We start from the raw sequence: 16,062 nt of genomic DNA, 5'->3' as shown, positions 1-16,062 counted from the left end.
CCGTCCTCACCCTCCGATATTATTTCCTGGGACGGGAATTCACCCTCTGTTCGGACCACGCACCCCTCCAATGGCTCCACCGCATGAAGGATACCAACGCGCGGATCACCCGTTGGTATCTAGCCTTACAATCTTTTAAGTTCCAGGTGGTCCACAGGCCGGGTGCACAGATGGCTGTGGCTGACTTCCTCTCCAGGATGGGGGGGGGGGAGGAGGGAGGCTGCAGGCCGGACGGCTCCCCGGCCTGAGTCGGGCGGTGGGGGTATGTGGCAAGGGGGGCGTGGTTCAGCGAAGTCTGTGACGGGAGAGAGGATCGGGAGACAGGTGCAGCCTAAGTGGGTTAAGTGTGAATGACAAACACCTGTTTCTTGTTTCAGTAATTGGCGTGGGGAGACGGATAAAAGCCATGAGGAAACAAGAGAGTGGGAGAGAGAGACCGGCAACGACCCGTGGGTGAACTGGACTGAGATGGAGAGAGTGAGAAAGGAGAACGCTGAGAGCGAGTGACTTTGAAACCTGAGTAGCGTCTGTTTTGTCCAGCGCGTGGTGCGCATCTTTTGTTTCTGTTTGAGAATTCTGATTTGAATAAAACACCCACAGTCACCTGAAGCCGACCCTGTCCTCTTCCTTCCCTTTATCTGAACATTTCATCCACTACACTTATAAATAATGTTGAATGAGTGTTTGTATAAATAGATCATGCATTTGTATCATCCAGACACGCATCATCACATGGTCAAAGAAAGAACAGATGACAGAGAGTAACATCATATATATATATATTTAATATAAATATACATTTGTATTCTGTCTTTATTTCTAACTAATCTTTCTTTTTACCTAATCTTTCTTTCTAACTTTTTATTCTTTCTTTCTAAATAATCTTTCTTTCTTTTTTCTTTCTAACTTTTCTTTCTTTCTTTCACTCTTTCTTTCTCTTTTTTCTACTCTTTCTTTCTTTCTTTCTCTTTCTTTCTAACTTTTCTTTCTTTCTTTCTAAATAATCTTTCTTTCTTTTTTCTTTCTAACTTTTCTTTCTTTCTTTCACTCTTTCTTTCTCTTTTTTCTACACTTTCTTTCTTTCTCTCTCTTTCTTTCTAACTTTTCTTTCTTTCTTTCTAAATAATCTTTCTTTCTACCTAATGTTTGTTTCTTTTTTCTTTCGTTCTTTCTTTCATTCTACCTAATCTTTTTCTTTTTTCTTTATTTCTAACTAATCTTTCTTTCTTTCTAACTTTCTTTCTTTCTAACTATTCTTTCTTTCTTTCTGTCTTTTCTTTCTTTCTAAACTTTTCATTCTTTCTTTCTAACTAATCTTCTTTCTTTATAACAAATCTTTTTTTCTTTCTAACTAATCTTTCTTTCTTTCTAACTAATCTTTCTTTCTAACTTATCTTTCTTTCTTTCCTTTTTCTTTCTAACTAATCTTTCTTTCTTTTTTCTTTCTTTCTAACTTATCTTTCTTTCTTTCCTTTTTCTTTCTAACTAATCTTTCTTTCTTTTTTCTTTCTTTCTATCTAATCTTTCTTTCTTTATAACAAATCTTTTTTTCTTTCTAACTAATCTTTCTTTCTTTCTAACTAATCTTTCTTTCTTTTTTCTTTCTTTCTAACTTATCTTTCTTTCTTTCCTTTTTCTTTCTAACTAATCTTTCTTTCTTTTTTCTTTCTTTCTAACTAATCTTCTTTCTTTATAACAAATCTTTTTTTCTTTCTAACTAATCTTTCTTTCTTTCTAACTAATCTTTCTTTCTAACTTATCTTTCTTTCTTTCCTTTTTCTTTCTAACTAATCTTTCTTTCTTTTTTCTTTCTTTCTAACTTATCTTTCTTTCTTTCCTTTTTCTTTCTAACTAATCTTTCTTTCTTTTTTCTTTCTTTCTAACTAATCTTTCTTTCTTTCTAACTAATCTTTCTTTCTAACTAATCTTTCTTTCTAACTAATCTTTCTTTCTTTCCTTTTTCTTTCTAACTAATCTTTCTTTCTTTTTTCTTTCTAACTATTCTTTCTATCTAATCTATCTTTCTTTCTAACTAATATTTTTTCTTTCTAACTAATCTTTCTTTCTTTCTAATTAATCTATCTATCTTTCTTTCTAACTTATCTTTCTTTTTTCTATCTTTCTAACTAATCATTCTTTCTAATCTTTTTCTTTTTTCTTTATTTCTAACTAATCTATCTTTCTTTCTTTCTAACTAATCTTTCTTTGTAACACATCTTTTTTTGTTTCTAACTAATATTTCGTTCTTTCTAACTAATCTTTCTTTCTTTCTAACTAATCTATCTTTCTTTCTTTCTATCTAATCTTTTTCTTTTTTCTTTATTTCTAACTAATCTTTCTTTCTAACAAATATTTTTTCTTTCTAACTTATCTTTCTTTCTTTCTGACTAATCTTTCTTTCTAACAAATCTTTTTTCTTTCTGAGTAATCTTTTCTTTCTTTCTTCAAACTACTTTAAACTTCAAACTATTTTAAACTTCTTCATACTATCTGGTCCGGCTTTTTCAAGCCAACTTAAAGTTTGTCTCATCAAACTTTTTTTTGTAGTTAATATCTTTGATCTTAACTTATAACTTTGCTCACTCTAGAATACAGGTGAAACTCGGAAAATTAGAATATCGTGCAAAAGTTATAATTTTGATGATTATGGCGCACAGCTTATGAAAACCCCAAATTCAAAATCTCAGAAAATCGTCTCGGTTACGTATGTAACCCTCGTTCCCTGAGTAGGGAACGGAGACGTTACGTCGGATGACGACGAATGGGGTTTCGCTTAGAACACCTATCGACTTCGAGTATTACAAAACGAGCCAATGGCAAAGAAATGCCATGGGTCTGCGGAATTTGCATAGCGTATCTCCGCCTTACCTCGTGGGTATAAAAGGAGGACGCCGGCAACAGGCAGATATGTTTCTTCGCTGAGGAGCCAAGACTGAGCTCAGGCGATCCCCGCGGTACAGCGGAAAGTGGCAGGAAGACGTAACGTCTCCGTTCCCTACTCAGGGAACGAGGGTTACATACGTAACCGAGACGTTCCCTTTCGTTGTCACTCCGAGTTACGTCGGATGACGACGAATGGGGTTACCAGTCTAATCACGCCACCTTCTCAGCTGTCTTCCAGTGCCCTGCGTAAATCTGAGATCCCTGTCGTGAGACTGGCACGGACGAAGGACTCCTATTTAGCACAGGAATACCAAGGTACACTGGGGAGCATATCCCAAAGTTTAGGGGAAATATGCAATTACTGCCAACCCAGAGGGGGGGGACTGAGAGAATACACATATGACCCGAAGGAGACATATGGAGAACACTGGGGTGTCCAGCCGCAGGTGGAATATTTCAACCCCAGGGGTGGCAAGGTGGCTTGCCAAGGGAAAGACACATGCTCAAAGAGGCTTACAGTGGAAATACACATGTGGGGGTCGCTCAGAGGAGGGACCATGCACACGGGAGGCACCTAGCCGACACGCAGGCAATAGACACTGGCGCCGACGTCAGGAGTGCTGGAGGAGCTCAGGGCTTCCGGGGAAGCTCACCTGAGGAGAATATCGCACGTATCCAGTCCGTGGAGTGGAATGGCGAGCAAGCGAAGACACCTGAGCGGGTCCGGTACTAGCTGGTTGAAGCGAGTACACGAGAGGACACTGGCTCCACTCGGAGATTAAAGAATCTGGCGAATGTGTTAGGTGTCGCCCAGCCTGCAGCTCTGCCGATGTCTGTTAGCGAGGCGCCATGCACTAGAGCCCAAGAGGATGCCACACTCCGGGTGGAGTGGGCAGTCACACCAAGGGGGCACGGTCGACCTTGCTGCTGGTATGCCAAAGCAATGGCGTGCACTATCCAGTGAGACAACCTTTGCTTTGAGAGAGCCTTTCCCTTCAGCTTCCCACCATAACAGACAAAGAGCTGGTCTGAGGTCGTGAAACACTGCGTCCTGTCTACATAGGCGCGGAGAGCGCGTACTGGACAGAGCAGTGCAAGGCTGGGTCTGCCTCCTCCAGGGGCAGCGCTTGCAGGTTCACCACCTGGTCCCGGAAGGGAGTGGTAGGAACCTTGGGCACGTATCCAGGCCGGGGTCTCAGGATCACGTGAGAGTAAGCCGGCCCGGACTCCAGGCACGCTTCGTCAACGGAGAATGCGTGCAGGTCCCCTACCCTCTTGATGGAGGCCAGTGCAACCAGGAGCGCTGTCTTCATAGACAGGAATTTAAGCTCGACTGATTGCAGGGGCTCAGATGGAGCACTCTACAGGGCAGTTAGAACCACTGAGAGGTCCGAAGAGGGAACGAGAGGAGGGGGCGGATTTAGTCTCCTCGCTCCTCTCAGGAACCTGATAACCAGGTCGTGCTTCCCCACCGACTTACCTTCGATGAGGTCATGGTGTGCGGCAATAGCGGCAACGTAGACCTTCAGGGTGGAGGGAGACAGCCTTCGCTCCAGCCCCTGTTGAAGGAAGGAAGGCACAACGCTGATCGAGCATCTCCGGGGGTCTTCTCGGTGAGAAGAGCACCAGCTGACGAAGAGGTTCCACTTCAACGCATAGACGTGTCACGTGGACGACGCCCTAGCGGAAGTGATGGTAGCCACCACCGCTGGTGGTAGGGTACTCAAACCTGCCTCGTCCCATCGAGGAGCCACACGTGGAGGTTACAGAGATCTGGACGAGGGTGCCATAGGTGGCCCCGTCCCTGAGGAAGAAGGTTCTTCCTCAGAGGGATCGGCCAGGGAGGTGCTGTCGCGAGGAGTACTAGTTCGGAGAACCAGGTCTGGGCGGGCCAGTATGGCACGACCAGAATGACCTGCTCCGCGTCCTCCCTGACCTTGCGCAAGGTCTGCGCAAGAAGGCTCACTGGGGGAAACGCATACTTGCGGCCCTGCGGCCAACTGTGCGCCAGAGCATCCGTGCCGAGCGTGCCCTCGGTCAGGGAATAAAGCTGGGCGCAATGGGTCGAGTCGTGGGAGGCAAACAGATCTATCTGTGCGTCCCCGAACTGGTCCCAAATCAGCTGAACCGACTGGGGATGGAGTCGCCAATCTCCCGGGAGGGGCTGAAGCCGTGAGAGCTCGTCGGCTGCACAGTTCAGGGCTCCGGGGATATAAATGGCATGAAGCGACCTCAGATGCTTCTGACTCCATATGAGGAGGTGGCGGGCGAGTTGCGACATACGGCGGGAGCGTAGACCACCTTGATGGTTGATGTACGCTACAGAGGCGGTATAGTCTGAACGGACTAGTACGTGTTGGTTCTTGAGCACGGCCCGGAAGCGGCGCAAAGCAAGACGTACGGCCAGCAACTCGAGACAATTGACGTGCCAGAGGCGTCGGGGTCCTGTCCAGGAGCCCGCGGCAGCACGTCCATTGCACATGGCACCCCAGCCCGTGGAGGAGGCATCTGTCGTTACAACAACATGCCGCGAAGCTTGTTCCAGTGGTACTCGGCCCGTAGAAAACTGAGGTTCGACCACGGGGTGAAGGTCTGACGGCAGGTCGGAGTAACTGGTACTCGGAGGGTGCCGTGTTGCCATGCCCACCTCGGGACTCGGTCGCGGAGCCAAAGCTGAAGCGGTCTCATATGAAGCAATCTGAGCGGCGAACCACGGCTGCAGATGCCATATGCCCCAGGAGCCTCTGAAGAAACTTCAGTGGAACCGCACTCTTGCGCTTGATAGTCTCAGGCAAGTCAGCAATGGCTGAGTGGAGAAGGCGACCAAGTCCATACCGAGAAAAGAGCTCCTCTGCACGGGGCAAAGTTTACTCCTTCCCCGGTTGACCCGAAGGCCCAGACGAGCTAGGTGCCGAAGCACTGGGTCCCTGTATTCGCAAACCTGGTCTCAGGAGTGAGCTTAAGACAGCCAGTCACCGAGATAGTTCAGGATGCGAACCCCGTGTTCCCATGGAGGAACAAAGGCAGCCTCAACAACCTTGTGAAGGCGCGAAGAGACAGGGCTAGCCCGAATGGGAAAACAGCGTACTGATATGCGCGCGCCCTGACAGCAAACTGTAGGTATGGTCTGAGTCGAGGGAGAACGGAGACATAAAAGTAGGCGTCCTTCAGGTCGATCGCTGCAAACCAATCCTGTGGCCGCACACATCCAGAAATGCGTTTGGCCAGGAGCATCTTGAACGGCAGCCTGTGAAGGGAGCGGTTCGGACCAGGATTGGCCGTAACCCACCAGACTTCTCCGGGACAAGGAGGTAGGGGCTGTACCCCTGGACCTCCTTTCGGCTGGAGGGACAGTCTCAATCGCACCCTTCGCCAGTAGGGTAGCAACCTCCGCTCTCATGATAGGGCATAGCCATCGACCAAAGTGGAGCGGACTCCCCTGAAGTGGGGAGGAGACCGTGCGAACTGAATCGCATAGCCGAGCCGATGGTTCGCGCGGAACAGAAGGGAAGCTCTAGGCAGGCTCCCAACTGTGCCAGCGGCGTCGAGAACCACAGACGTCCCTCCGGTGGTGCAGCGAAGCGGAATGACCGGCCCAGACGTGGACGGCATAGCGGCCCGGTGTGGGGGCAAGGTCAAAACCGCACCCTGACAGAGGAGGCCAGGGAAGGACCAGCGTTCCACAGGGGCCTGCTCTGTCAAGGGTCTGGCGACAGAGGGGGACAGGGGCGAAGCGGTCGTGGACGGCACGCCGTGTCAACCACCTCCGGGACAGAGGGGGACGAGGAGAGCACGGCATGTGGGCGGCGCTCTGTGTCGTCCGAACTCTCTGTGTTCAGAGACGGGAGAGTCAGTTCTTTGGAGAATAAGGATTCTTCCCCGGCCCTCACCCGGGGAAAGGAGTGGTCCTGCTACCAGCTCCTGGAAAGAACTGAGTCCCATCTCTGAGGAGCCCATCCCAAGAGCGCCGCTTAACCCGGCGTGTAGCGGGGGGCGGGGCTGGAGAGGACTGTTTTGGCGTCCGACCGCGGCCTCCAGAGCCGGCCCGGCTGAGCGGGCGGGGTGGGAGCCGCGGGGGAGCGCCCACGGCGGTGGGCAGACCGAGGGACCTGAGCGGACGGCGGGGCCGTCGGGACAGAGTCAACCTCAGTCTGCTCCATCCCCGAGGAGCCCGTCTCAGGAGCGCCGCTTAACCCGGCGTGTAGCGGGGGGCGGGGCTGGAGAGGGGCTGTGGCGTCCGCCCGCGGCCCCCAGAGCCGGCCCGGTGAACGGGCGGGGTGGGAGCCGCGGGGGGGCGCCTTCGGCGGTGGGCAGACCGAGGGACCTGGGCGGACGGCGGGGCCGTCGGGACAGAATCAACGTCAGTCTGCTCATGAGCGGCTGAGAGCTGTTGGTCAAGCCCTCAACCGCACCGCCGGAGAGGCCGACCTGGGATATGGGAATGTCGGACAGACGGGTCCGTGCGACATCCAGCACATCAGACAGGTTCAGCCACAGAATGGTGAGCATCACCTGACCCAGGGAGCGTACGGCCACTTTCGTCGCTCGGAGAGCAAGGTCAGTGACGGCGCGCAGCTCAGTGAAGAGCCCTGGGTCAGTCCCGCCCTCGTGCAGGTCCATGAGCATCTGGGTCAGCCATGGCATGCAGAGAGGCGGCTGCCAGTCCCGTGGCACTACAGGATCTCGCCACAAGCGTAGACGAAAAACTACAGGCCACGGGCGGGTGCTTAGGATTGCGCCGAGAAGAAGCACTCTGAGGACACATAGCATCGCAACAGAGCGTTCAGCCGGGGGAACCCCAGTGTACCCAAGGGCAGCGGCCCCATCGAGGGGAGGAAAGGCGGATGAGATCAGCGAGCGGTCCTGAGAAGACAAGGGGGTCTTCTAGGACTTCGAGATCTCATCATGCACGTCCGGGAAGAAAGGTATTGGGGTTTGCCACGGACGAGGGTCGGCGGCCTTACCCAAAACCAATCGTCCCAGGAAAGCATGGCCGTCATCTCCGGATCAGACTCAGGCACAGCCGTATGCACACCGGAAGGTGGCAGCTGTGACGAGCCCTCACTTCCAGAAGACTCAAGCCCACCTAGTGATGCTGCAACAGACATGGCATCTTCCTCTGTAGCTTCAACTGAAACACGCGTGCCACCAGAGGGTAGACTCGCGGAAATCAGCAGTTCACTAGCGGGCACCGTCATTGAAGAGGGGGGCTGGGGTCACGGACACGTAGTCGGTGCCTTGTTCCAGACCGTAACCCTCAGGTCACCCTGGCCACCAGCCGAAGATCGGGGGGTGGATGAGGGGACTCTCACTCTTGCGAGTTCACCGAGTCTCGACCTATATATGACGCGATGATCACGTTCCCTTGCGAGAACATGAGTCACCCACGAGCGCTGTTCAAGCATGATCAAACACACTAGACAGCGCTCGTGCCCATCAGAGTCCGATACCAGTCCGCTGCAACCAGAAATGCACGGGCGAGCCGTCTTTAAAAAGACGTGCCGCGTGCGAGCTCTTTTATGAGAGGAGAGAAAAAAACTCCGCGATGTTGAAGCGCACAGGGAGACACACACACACTGGCAGATTACTGCACAGATCAGCAGGCACCGTGAGCTCGCTGCAGATCGCCGTCACACCAACACCGGAGAGAGAAGCTCGTCTCGTAGAGCGAAGTCAGAGATGACTGTGGAGTGAAGAAATACTCTTGGCTCCGAAGCGAAAACATATCTGCCTGTTGCCGGCGTCCTCCTTTTATACCCACGAGGTAAGGCGGAGATACGCTATGCAAATTCCGCAGACCCATGGCATTTCTTTGCCATTGGCTCGTTTTGTAATACTCGAAGTCGATAGGTGTTCTAAGCGAAACCCCATTCGTCGTCATCCGACGTAACTCGGAGTGACAACGAAAGGGAACTGAATATTACATGAAATCAATTAAAACAAGGATTCCCTTCAATTACAGCAAATAACCATTTCACAAAATTACATGCAAAACTGTTAAAAAATACAGAATTTACTTTACAGTCAAAATGTATTAAATTACACTATATGACTGTTGATAATGGCTTATTAAACCGTGAAAAAACGGATAAATTATGTCAAATTACAGTATATGACTGTTGATAATGGCTTATTAAACCGTGAAAAAATTGATAAATTATGTCAAATTACAGTATATTACTGTTGATAATGGCTTATTAAACCGTGAAAAAATTGATAAAATATGTCAAATTACAGTATATTACTGTTGATAAAGGCTTATTAAACCGTGAAAAAATTGATAAATTATGTCAAATTACAGTATATGACTGTTGATAATGGCTTATTAAACCGTGAAAAAATTGATAAATTATGTCAAATTACAGTATATTACTGTGGATAATGGCTTATTAAACCGTGAAAAAATGGATAAATTATGTCAAATTACAGTATATTACTGTTGATAATGGCTTATTAAACCGTGAAAAAATTGATAAATTATGTCAAATTACAGTATATTACTGTTGATAATGGCTTATTAAACCGTGAAAAAACGGATAAATTATGTCAAATTACAGTATATGACTGTTGATAATGGCTTATTAAACCGTGAAAAAATTGATAAATTATGTCAAATTACAGTATATTACTGTTGATAATGGCTTATTAAACCGTGAAAAAATTGATAAAATATGTCAAATTACAGTATATGACTGTTGATAAAGGCTTATTAAACCGTGAAAAAATTGATAAATTATGTCAAATTACAGTATATGACTGTTGATAATGGCTTATTAAACCGTGAAAAAATGGATAAATTATGTCAAATTACAGTATATTACTGTGGATAATGGCTTATTAAACCGTGAAAAAATTGATAAATTATGTCAAATTACAATATATTACTGTTGATAAAGGCTTATTAAACCGTGAAAAAATTGATAAATTATGTCAAATTACAGTATATGACTGTTGATAATGGCTTATTAAACCGTGAAAAAATGGATAAATTATGTCAAATTACAGTATATTACTGTTGATAATGGCTTATTAAACCGTGAAAAAATGGATAAATTATGTCAAATTACAGTATATTACTGTTGATAATGGCTTATTAAACCGTGAAAAAACGGATAAATTATGTCAAATTAAATTAAAAAGACAGTCAAAATTGATTAAATTACAGTATATTACAAGAGAATTCAACCAGGCGCTCAGGTGAAGTATATCCGTTATAGGTGCTCTTGGGATAGGGAAGGGTCCAATGAAATAAGATGCAGGTCCCAGGCACTCAAAAAAATGGATAAGGAGGAGAAGGAGAAGGTAAAAAAGCCTTTATTTAAATATGGCTTATTTCATAATAAAAAAGTCACAAGCCAACATGTTTCGACCCACAAATGGTCTTCTTCAGGGGAAAGTAACATACACAATGAGAATGGCGGAAAATTATAAATAGCGTCCCACCTGTAATCAGAAATTTATTTTTATGAAATTAAAATTAATTTCTGATTACAGGTGGGACGCTATTTATAATTTACCTGTCCTGAAAAGATACATAATGCTGAGTATCTTGAGGACATTCAGGATTACGGGTTGATCTGGCTTCAAAATTGCCCCGAGCCTCTTGAGACATTTCTTTATAAACTCAGACCAAGACAAAACATCCCCCAATGTTGGGAATGAACTTACAATAGGAAGGTTTACCTTTCCCTCAGAGTTGTAAGCCCTTATAAAGTCCGAGTTATTACTGTGTTATGAATTAAAATCCCCACCACTAAAAGTCAAAACTCGTTAACAGTTGCAGCAACAGCAGAAACCATGTGATTAACGCGGAAGTTGCCCATCTGTTAAGTGTGTGTGTGTGTTGTGTTTGTGTTTTAATATCATAAATGTATTATAAATGTCACTACTGTCACTTTCAATTTAATGCATCTTTGATGAATAAAAGTAACATTTCTTAAATCATAGTGATTCCAAACTTTTATCATGCAAATCTTAAGACTGATGAAAAAAGCCAGAATCAAGATATGCATGAAACTTTATGACTTATAAATAATGTTGAATGAGTGTTTGTATAAATAGATCGTGCATTTGGATCATCCAGTCACACATCAACACATGGTCAAAGAAAGAACAGATGACAGAGAGGAACATCAGGTTGCAAAATGTTTATTAGGACACTGAAATGGTTGTGGATGTTATTTCAGTCTTTGCCAGGCTGAAACACAGTTTTAAAGCTTCATAAGGTAACAGAAGAACAGCAATACATAAACGAAATAGTTGGTTGGTTCACGTATTAATATTCTGCATAGTCATCCAGCTGCAAGGAAAAACAATGAAATTTCAGCAACAATTATTAGCATTGTATGACTTTTACAACCAAACAGTTCACAACCAGAGAATTGCTGTGCTTTATTCTAACATTACACGAAGTGAATACCTGTAATCATTCAGCCAGGTACGACTGCACAAAACATGCAAACTAATAAAAACATTATAAACTGATGAACACTTGTAGTTGAGGCATAAGTTCTGTTCGCGCTGAAACTATATTTACTTTTTACCATTACTTACGAATATTTACAATTAAACCTGCTCGGGGAACTCATGAATATTCATGTCAGCCCCGCCCACTGAAACCAAAAATCTCGGATCACCGGCGCTAAGTGTATTCCGGTTCTGGGGAGTAAACTACAACTTAGCCTAGTTTTGACGTAAATTAGAGCAGTTACATCTTAGGCACTACTAAATATTTTTGTGTTGCAGCATTAAACTTAGTTGAAGCGCAAATCTATGTATAAACAAAATATTTACGGAAGCCTCCGATCAGTAGGCTAGTAGGCTAGGTAACGTTGGGATAAAATAGCAGACTTGACTGAACTGCATCAATAAGCTCTTCTTTTACCTGACAGACTTACATTTTTAGACGGATATGATAATGCTGACATTTATACACTCGCTTATATTTAAGAGAGAGAACATTATGCGAATAAACTTACTTTGTTAGCGGTCCGTACGGAACATAGCATATTGTGCATGTCATAGTATATAACTATTTCCTATGTTTTTTGTATTAGTATTTATTGATTTATCCTAATATGTTATTTACATATAAACACCTGTTAGTCATGAGTAGCGTCATATTTAATAGGGACGTTTTTCCCCCGTTATTAGGCTAGATGAGGCAAAATAAGTTAGAATGAAGGATAAACCGAAATTCACAGCATTTAAACACAACTTCTGTTAATGTATTTGAAGGCTTTTAGTGAATTATTGAGAGTAAATGACTCGGTTACTAACATAACCTCAGTTCCCTGAGATAGACGAGATGGTAAAAACTCCTTTTTCTCCGATTACTGAAGCATTTTATAAAGTAATGCAGTGCTACTACACAGCCATAACAGTGCTATTTGGAGTTTTCACTTTACACTAAATATATACCATTAGCAAAATACACATAATACAGAAGGATTAGATATGTTCAAACTTTTGGCATATTTACATAGATATAATAATAACAATAATAAACTTTATTTATATAGCACTTTTCAGGCATAAAATGCAGTTCAAAGTGCTAGTCAAATATCAACAGTGACATCACATTCAATAAAACATTCAGATAAAAAACATTACAGGATGAAATACTAAAACACATGAATGACAAACATAAAAGTAGGCTTACAAGTAAGCTACAACACATCTAATGGGAAATGGTAAAACATATAGGAGACAATTTATTATAAGCACAATTCGGAGTAACTAATTAAATGGCAGAGTAAAAAGATTCATTTTTAACTTTCTTTTAAAAATACTAAGATTAATTCCCTAATATCTGATGGCAGTGAGCTCCATAGTTAAGCTGAAGTCTATTCTTTGATTTTTGTGGGCGAGCAGTAAAAAGTGCATTTCAGTCAAGTCTAATTGAGCTTGATTTGTTTTTTCTGCACCTTTCTGGATTAAAAAAGGTCGAATTTTAGTTTTCTTAGATGAAAAAATGAAGATTTTGCCACCTTGTTAATATGGGAGTTAAAACTTCAAACCTGAGTCAAAAATAGCACTTCAATTTAACCAGATTCTGGAGCAACATTTCTCTTTTAGTTTTAGTGCTAACTAGAATATCAGTCTTATCCTCGTAATAATTAATGCCAAGTGCAGCAGGTAGCCTACAATAAAATCAATAAAGGACTAAGCCAGTGCTTCATGTTTCTCAGACACTTGCTCTCCAAGTTTAACATAAAAATCTCTCCCTTTAATATATGTTTTAACCCAATTTAACACACCGATAGCTTTTCCAAACGATTGATTAAAATATAATCCATTAGACTTTTTACATTTGTTTAGTCCCTTTCCCCCCACATGTAGGATTTGATCATCTTTTACCCGCTGTGTGTTCTTGTTCAGCTTTAGATCTGCACTAGTCAGCAAAACTGTAGATTACTGATTAACTGTTAGCAGTTTGTGGGTCAGAAGCTCCTCCGGCAGAAAGTCAGATCCTGATGGAGAAACACGATGCTTCAGGACAGGAGCAGAAGCGATGCATGTCGACCGATGTGCTCCGTTCCTCCACATCAGCAGATGAACGAGTGTGTGTCTCTACGGTACGATCAGGCATCTTCTCTCTTTAATCAGCGTGTTTTACAGAATAATGTAAAATGCATGATCATTATGCTCATGAATGATGCATGATGTCGTTTTGTGTGTTATGCATCCAAATTCATTTTTAAATGTTCATATTTGCTATTATTGTGAAATGTCATGGATTATGGAACAGAGAACAGGGTTTGTTGACTTTATGTGAGCAGAAGGACTTTGTCTTGTGTCTGTATTGGCAAACACTATGATGGTGAACTGAACAGAATCATGAATAATGCTGAAGATTATAAACAAACCTTCAGTATCTGAACACACACTGACACTCATAAAGTTTATTTGCTGGCATCGGTGGTTCCATGACGAGCTTTGGAAACTTTTAAATGCACAAAAGATTCTTTGTAGTGGAAAAAGGTTCTTTAGATCACTGCTTTTCAATCTTTTATATCCACGGATCCAAGATATGATCATCCTCATGCGAACATTTGAAAGGCAACTATACATTTAAATTTATAAAGACCCAATTAATCCTATTAAATAGGATATAATTTTCATTGCATCATTGTATTTTGTACTGTACTGTTGTTAGTTCGATGTATTTTATTAATGTATTTATTTTTTATTTTAATCAAATGTATTTATTTAGTTATCTTGTTAGTTATCTTGTTCTTATTTTTTTAAATCAAGTTTTATTTATTTATTTTATCAAATATATTTATGTTAATTATATTTATTTATTTTCATTAAATGTTTTTATTTATGTAGTTATTTAGTTTTTATTTAAATATTTATTAAAATAAATAACATATATTTATTCATTAATTTATTTTAATTAATTTATATATTTAATATAACATTAATGTAGCATTTATGATAAGTTATAATAAGTTAACCCTTTCATGCATAGAGGTCACTGTAGATTTCAAAAAGCATTCTCTTGTGCATACATGGGTTCTGATGGCAGTGGACACTCGTGCATCATCATACACTGCCTCCTATTGGCGAGCCTTTGTATGTGGAGTTTTTATTATTATTCTCCAAACCAGTCACAAATGCCAAGTTGCTTCAGAATTTCAATCCAATCCTTCTATCCGAGACTCTAGCAAGCAACAACAACACAAAAATTGTACATCAAGTAACATCTAGGGAATCAAATCACAGTTAAATCTTCCAATTACTGATTTTAGATTAGGAGGAAATTCTGATTAATCATCTGTCCACTAAATTGGAGATCCTGCATCACTAGCTATATTTCAGAAATTCATACTGTGATTGTTGTTCAGAAAGTAATCTGATTGCATAATGCAGTTTACTTGTAATGCATTACTTTACTCTTACATCAAAAAAGTATTCTGATAATGTAATGCACATTACTTGTAATGCGTTACGTTACATGTTGCATCAAAAAGTAATCTGATTACGTAATGTCTTGTAATTCATTACTTTATTCTTACATCAAAATATTAATCAGATTATCTGATGTACATTACTTGTAATTCATTACTTGTTACATTAAAAAGTAATCTGAGTACGTAATGCACATTACCTGTAATTAATTTCTTTACTTGTTACATCAAAAAGTAATCTGATAAATGTAAGTAATTTGTAATGCGTTACTTTACCCGCTACATCAAAAGGTAATCTGATTATGTTGTGCATGTTACTTGTAATGCGTTACTTGACTCGTTACATCAAAAAATAATCTGATTACATTATGCATGTTACTTGTAATACGTTACTTTACTTGTTACGTCAAAAAGTAATCTGATTAAGTTATGCATGTTACTTGTAATATGTTACCTTACTCGTTACGTCAAAAAGTAATCTGATTATTACATGTTACCTGTAATCTGATACTCCCAATTCTGTTCATTTCAGATGAGATTGAAAACATCAGTAGATCAATGTATATTTCTGTCTGAGGTTTTCTCAGAGATGAGAGCTATGGTACAAGTTTGTCGTTTTTGAACATAATCAGAATTATCAAGTAATAAGGGTAAATTTACTACTTTGGGTAGACTGGTAATTTATTTGTTTAATTATAATATCTCGTATTTTAATTCTTAGTTCTCTTACGAGAGGTTCTCTCGTATTGCGTAAGTTTAGCTTACGCTACGGGAAAGATTCATCTTCTCAGATACTGAAGCCAAAAAATTATCCTTAATTTTGTATTCATTGTCAATCCAGTGCAGCAGCTAGCAGACCTAGAGCAGGCCATCTCGCGTGCTCATTGGCTGCCCTGCGGGCAACTGCTGCAGCCTACCAGTGAGCCCGGCATGACGTCACGCCCAATGAAGGGTGCCTTCATAGCGTCACAGCCCGCCAGAATGGGCGTGGCTTAGCGTATAAAAGTAGGGGCTGTAGGCTGACTTCCCTGATTTTTCCTCTCTTCAGCGAGCTCTTCGCATCGCTGGATCTGAGAGAAGCGACCGCCGCCGTCAAACAAGCGAAACAGCCAGCTTAGGACAGTGCTGAGGAAGCCGGCCGTCTTCGCCACCTTCAGCCATCCGTGCGAGCTACACTATCCGGCGACATATCCTTTTATCTCTGTATTCTGTGTTCTACACTTCTTAAAAGAGCAGCGAGACGTTTTTTTCAAGATGTCTCGCA

General features: G+C 42.6%; 1 protein-coding gene across 3 annotated transcripts in view; it reads left to right on the top strand.

The window, feature by feature from the left end:
* The first annotated feature begins 13,228 nt into the window (after positions 1 to 13,228).
* The window catches only part of gramd2b (GRAM domain containing 2B), a 52,515-nt gene continuing 49,681 nt past the window's right edge, over positions 13,229 to 16,062 (top strand). Inside the window, exon 1 of one of the 3 annotated variants that reach the window (XR_013197392.1) lies at positions 13,229 to 13,460. Coding sequence is in view for 2 of the 3 variants with exons in the window: in XM_077217546.1 (XP_077073661.1) it covers positions 13,359 to 13,460 (102 nt within the window). In the remaining variant the exon portion in view is untranslated. The remainder of the gene's footprint in view (positions 13,461 to 16,062) is intronic. The other 2 variants (XM_077217546.1, XM_077217547.1) reach the window with 2 other exon arrangements.

This window comes from Siphateles boraxobius, unplaced genomic scaffold (assembly GCF_051911475.1).
Source record: "Siphateles boraxobius isolate OS27281-9 unplaced genomic scaffold, OSU_SipBor_1 74, whole genome shotgun sequence".
Lineage (NCBI taxonomy): Eukaryota > Metazoa > Chordata > Actinopteri > Cypriniformes > Leuciscidae > Siphateles > Siphateles boraxobius.
The sequence above is the reverse complement of the archived record's forward strand: the minus strand, read 5'-3'. Positions and strand labels throughout refer to the sequence as shown.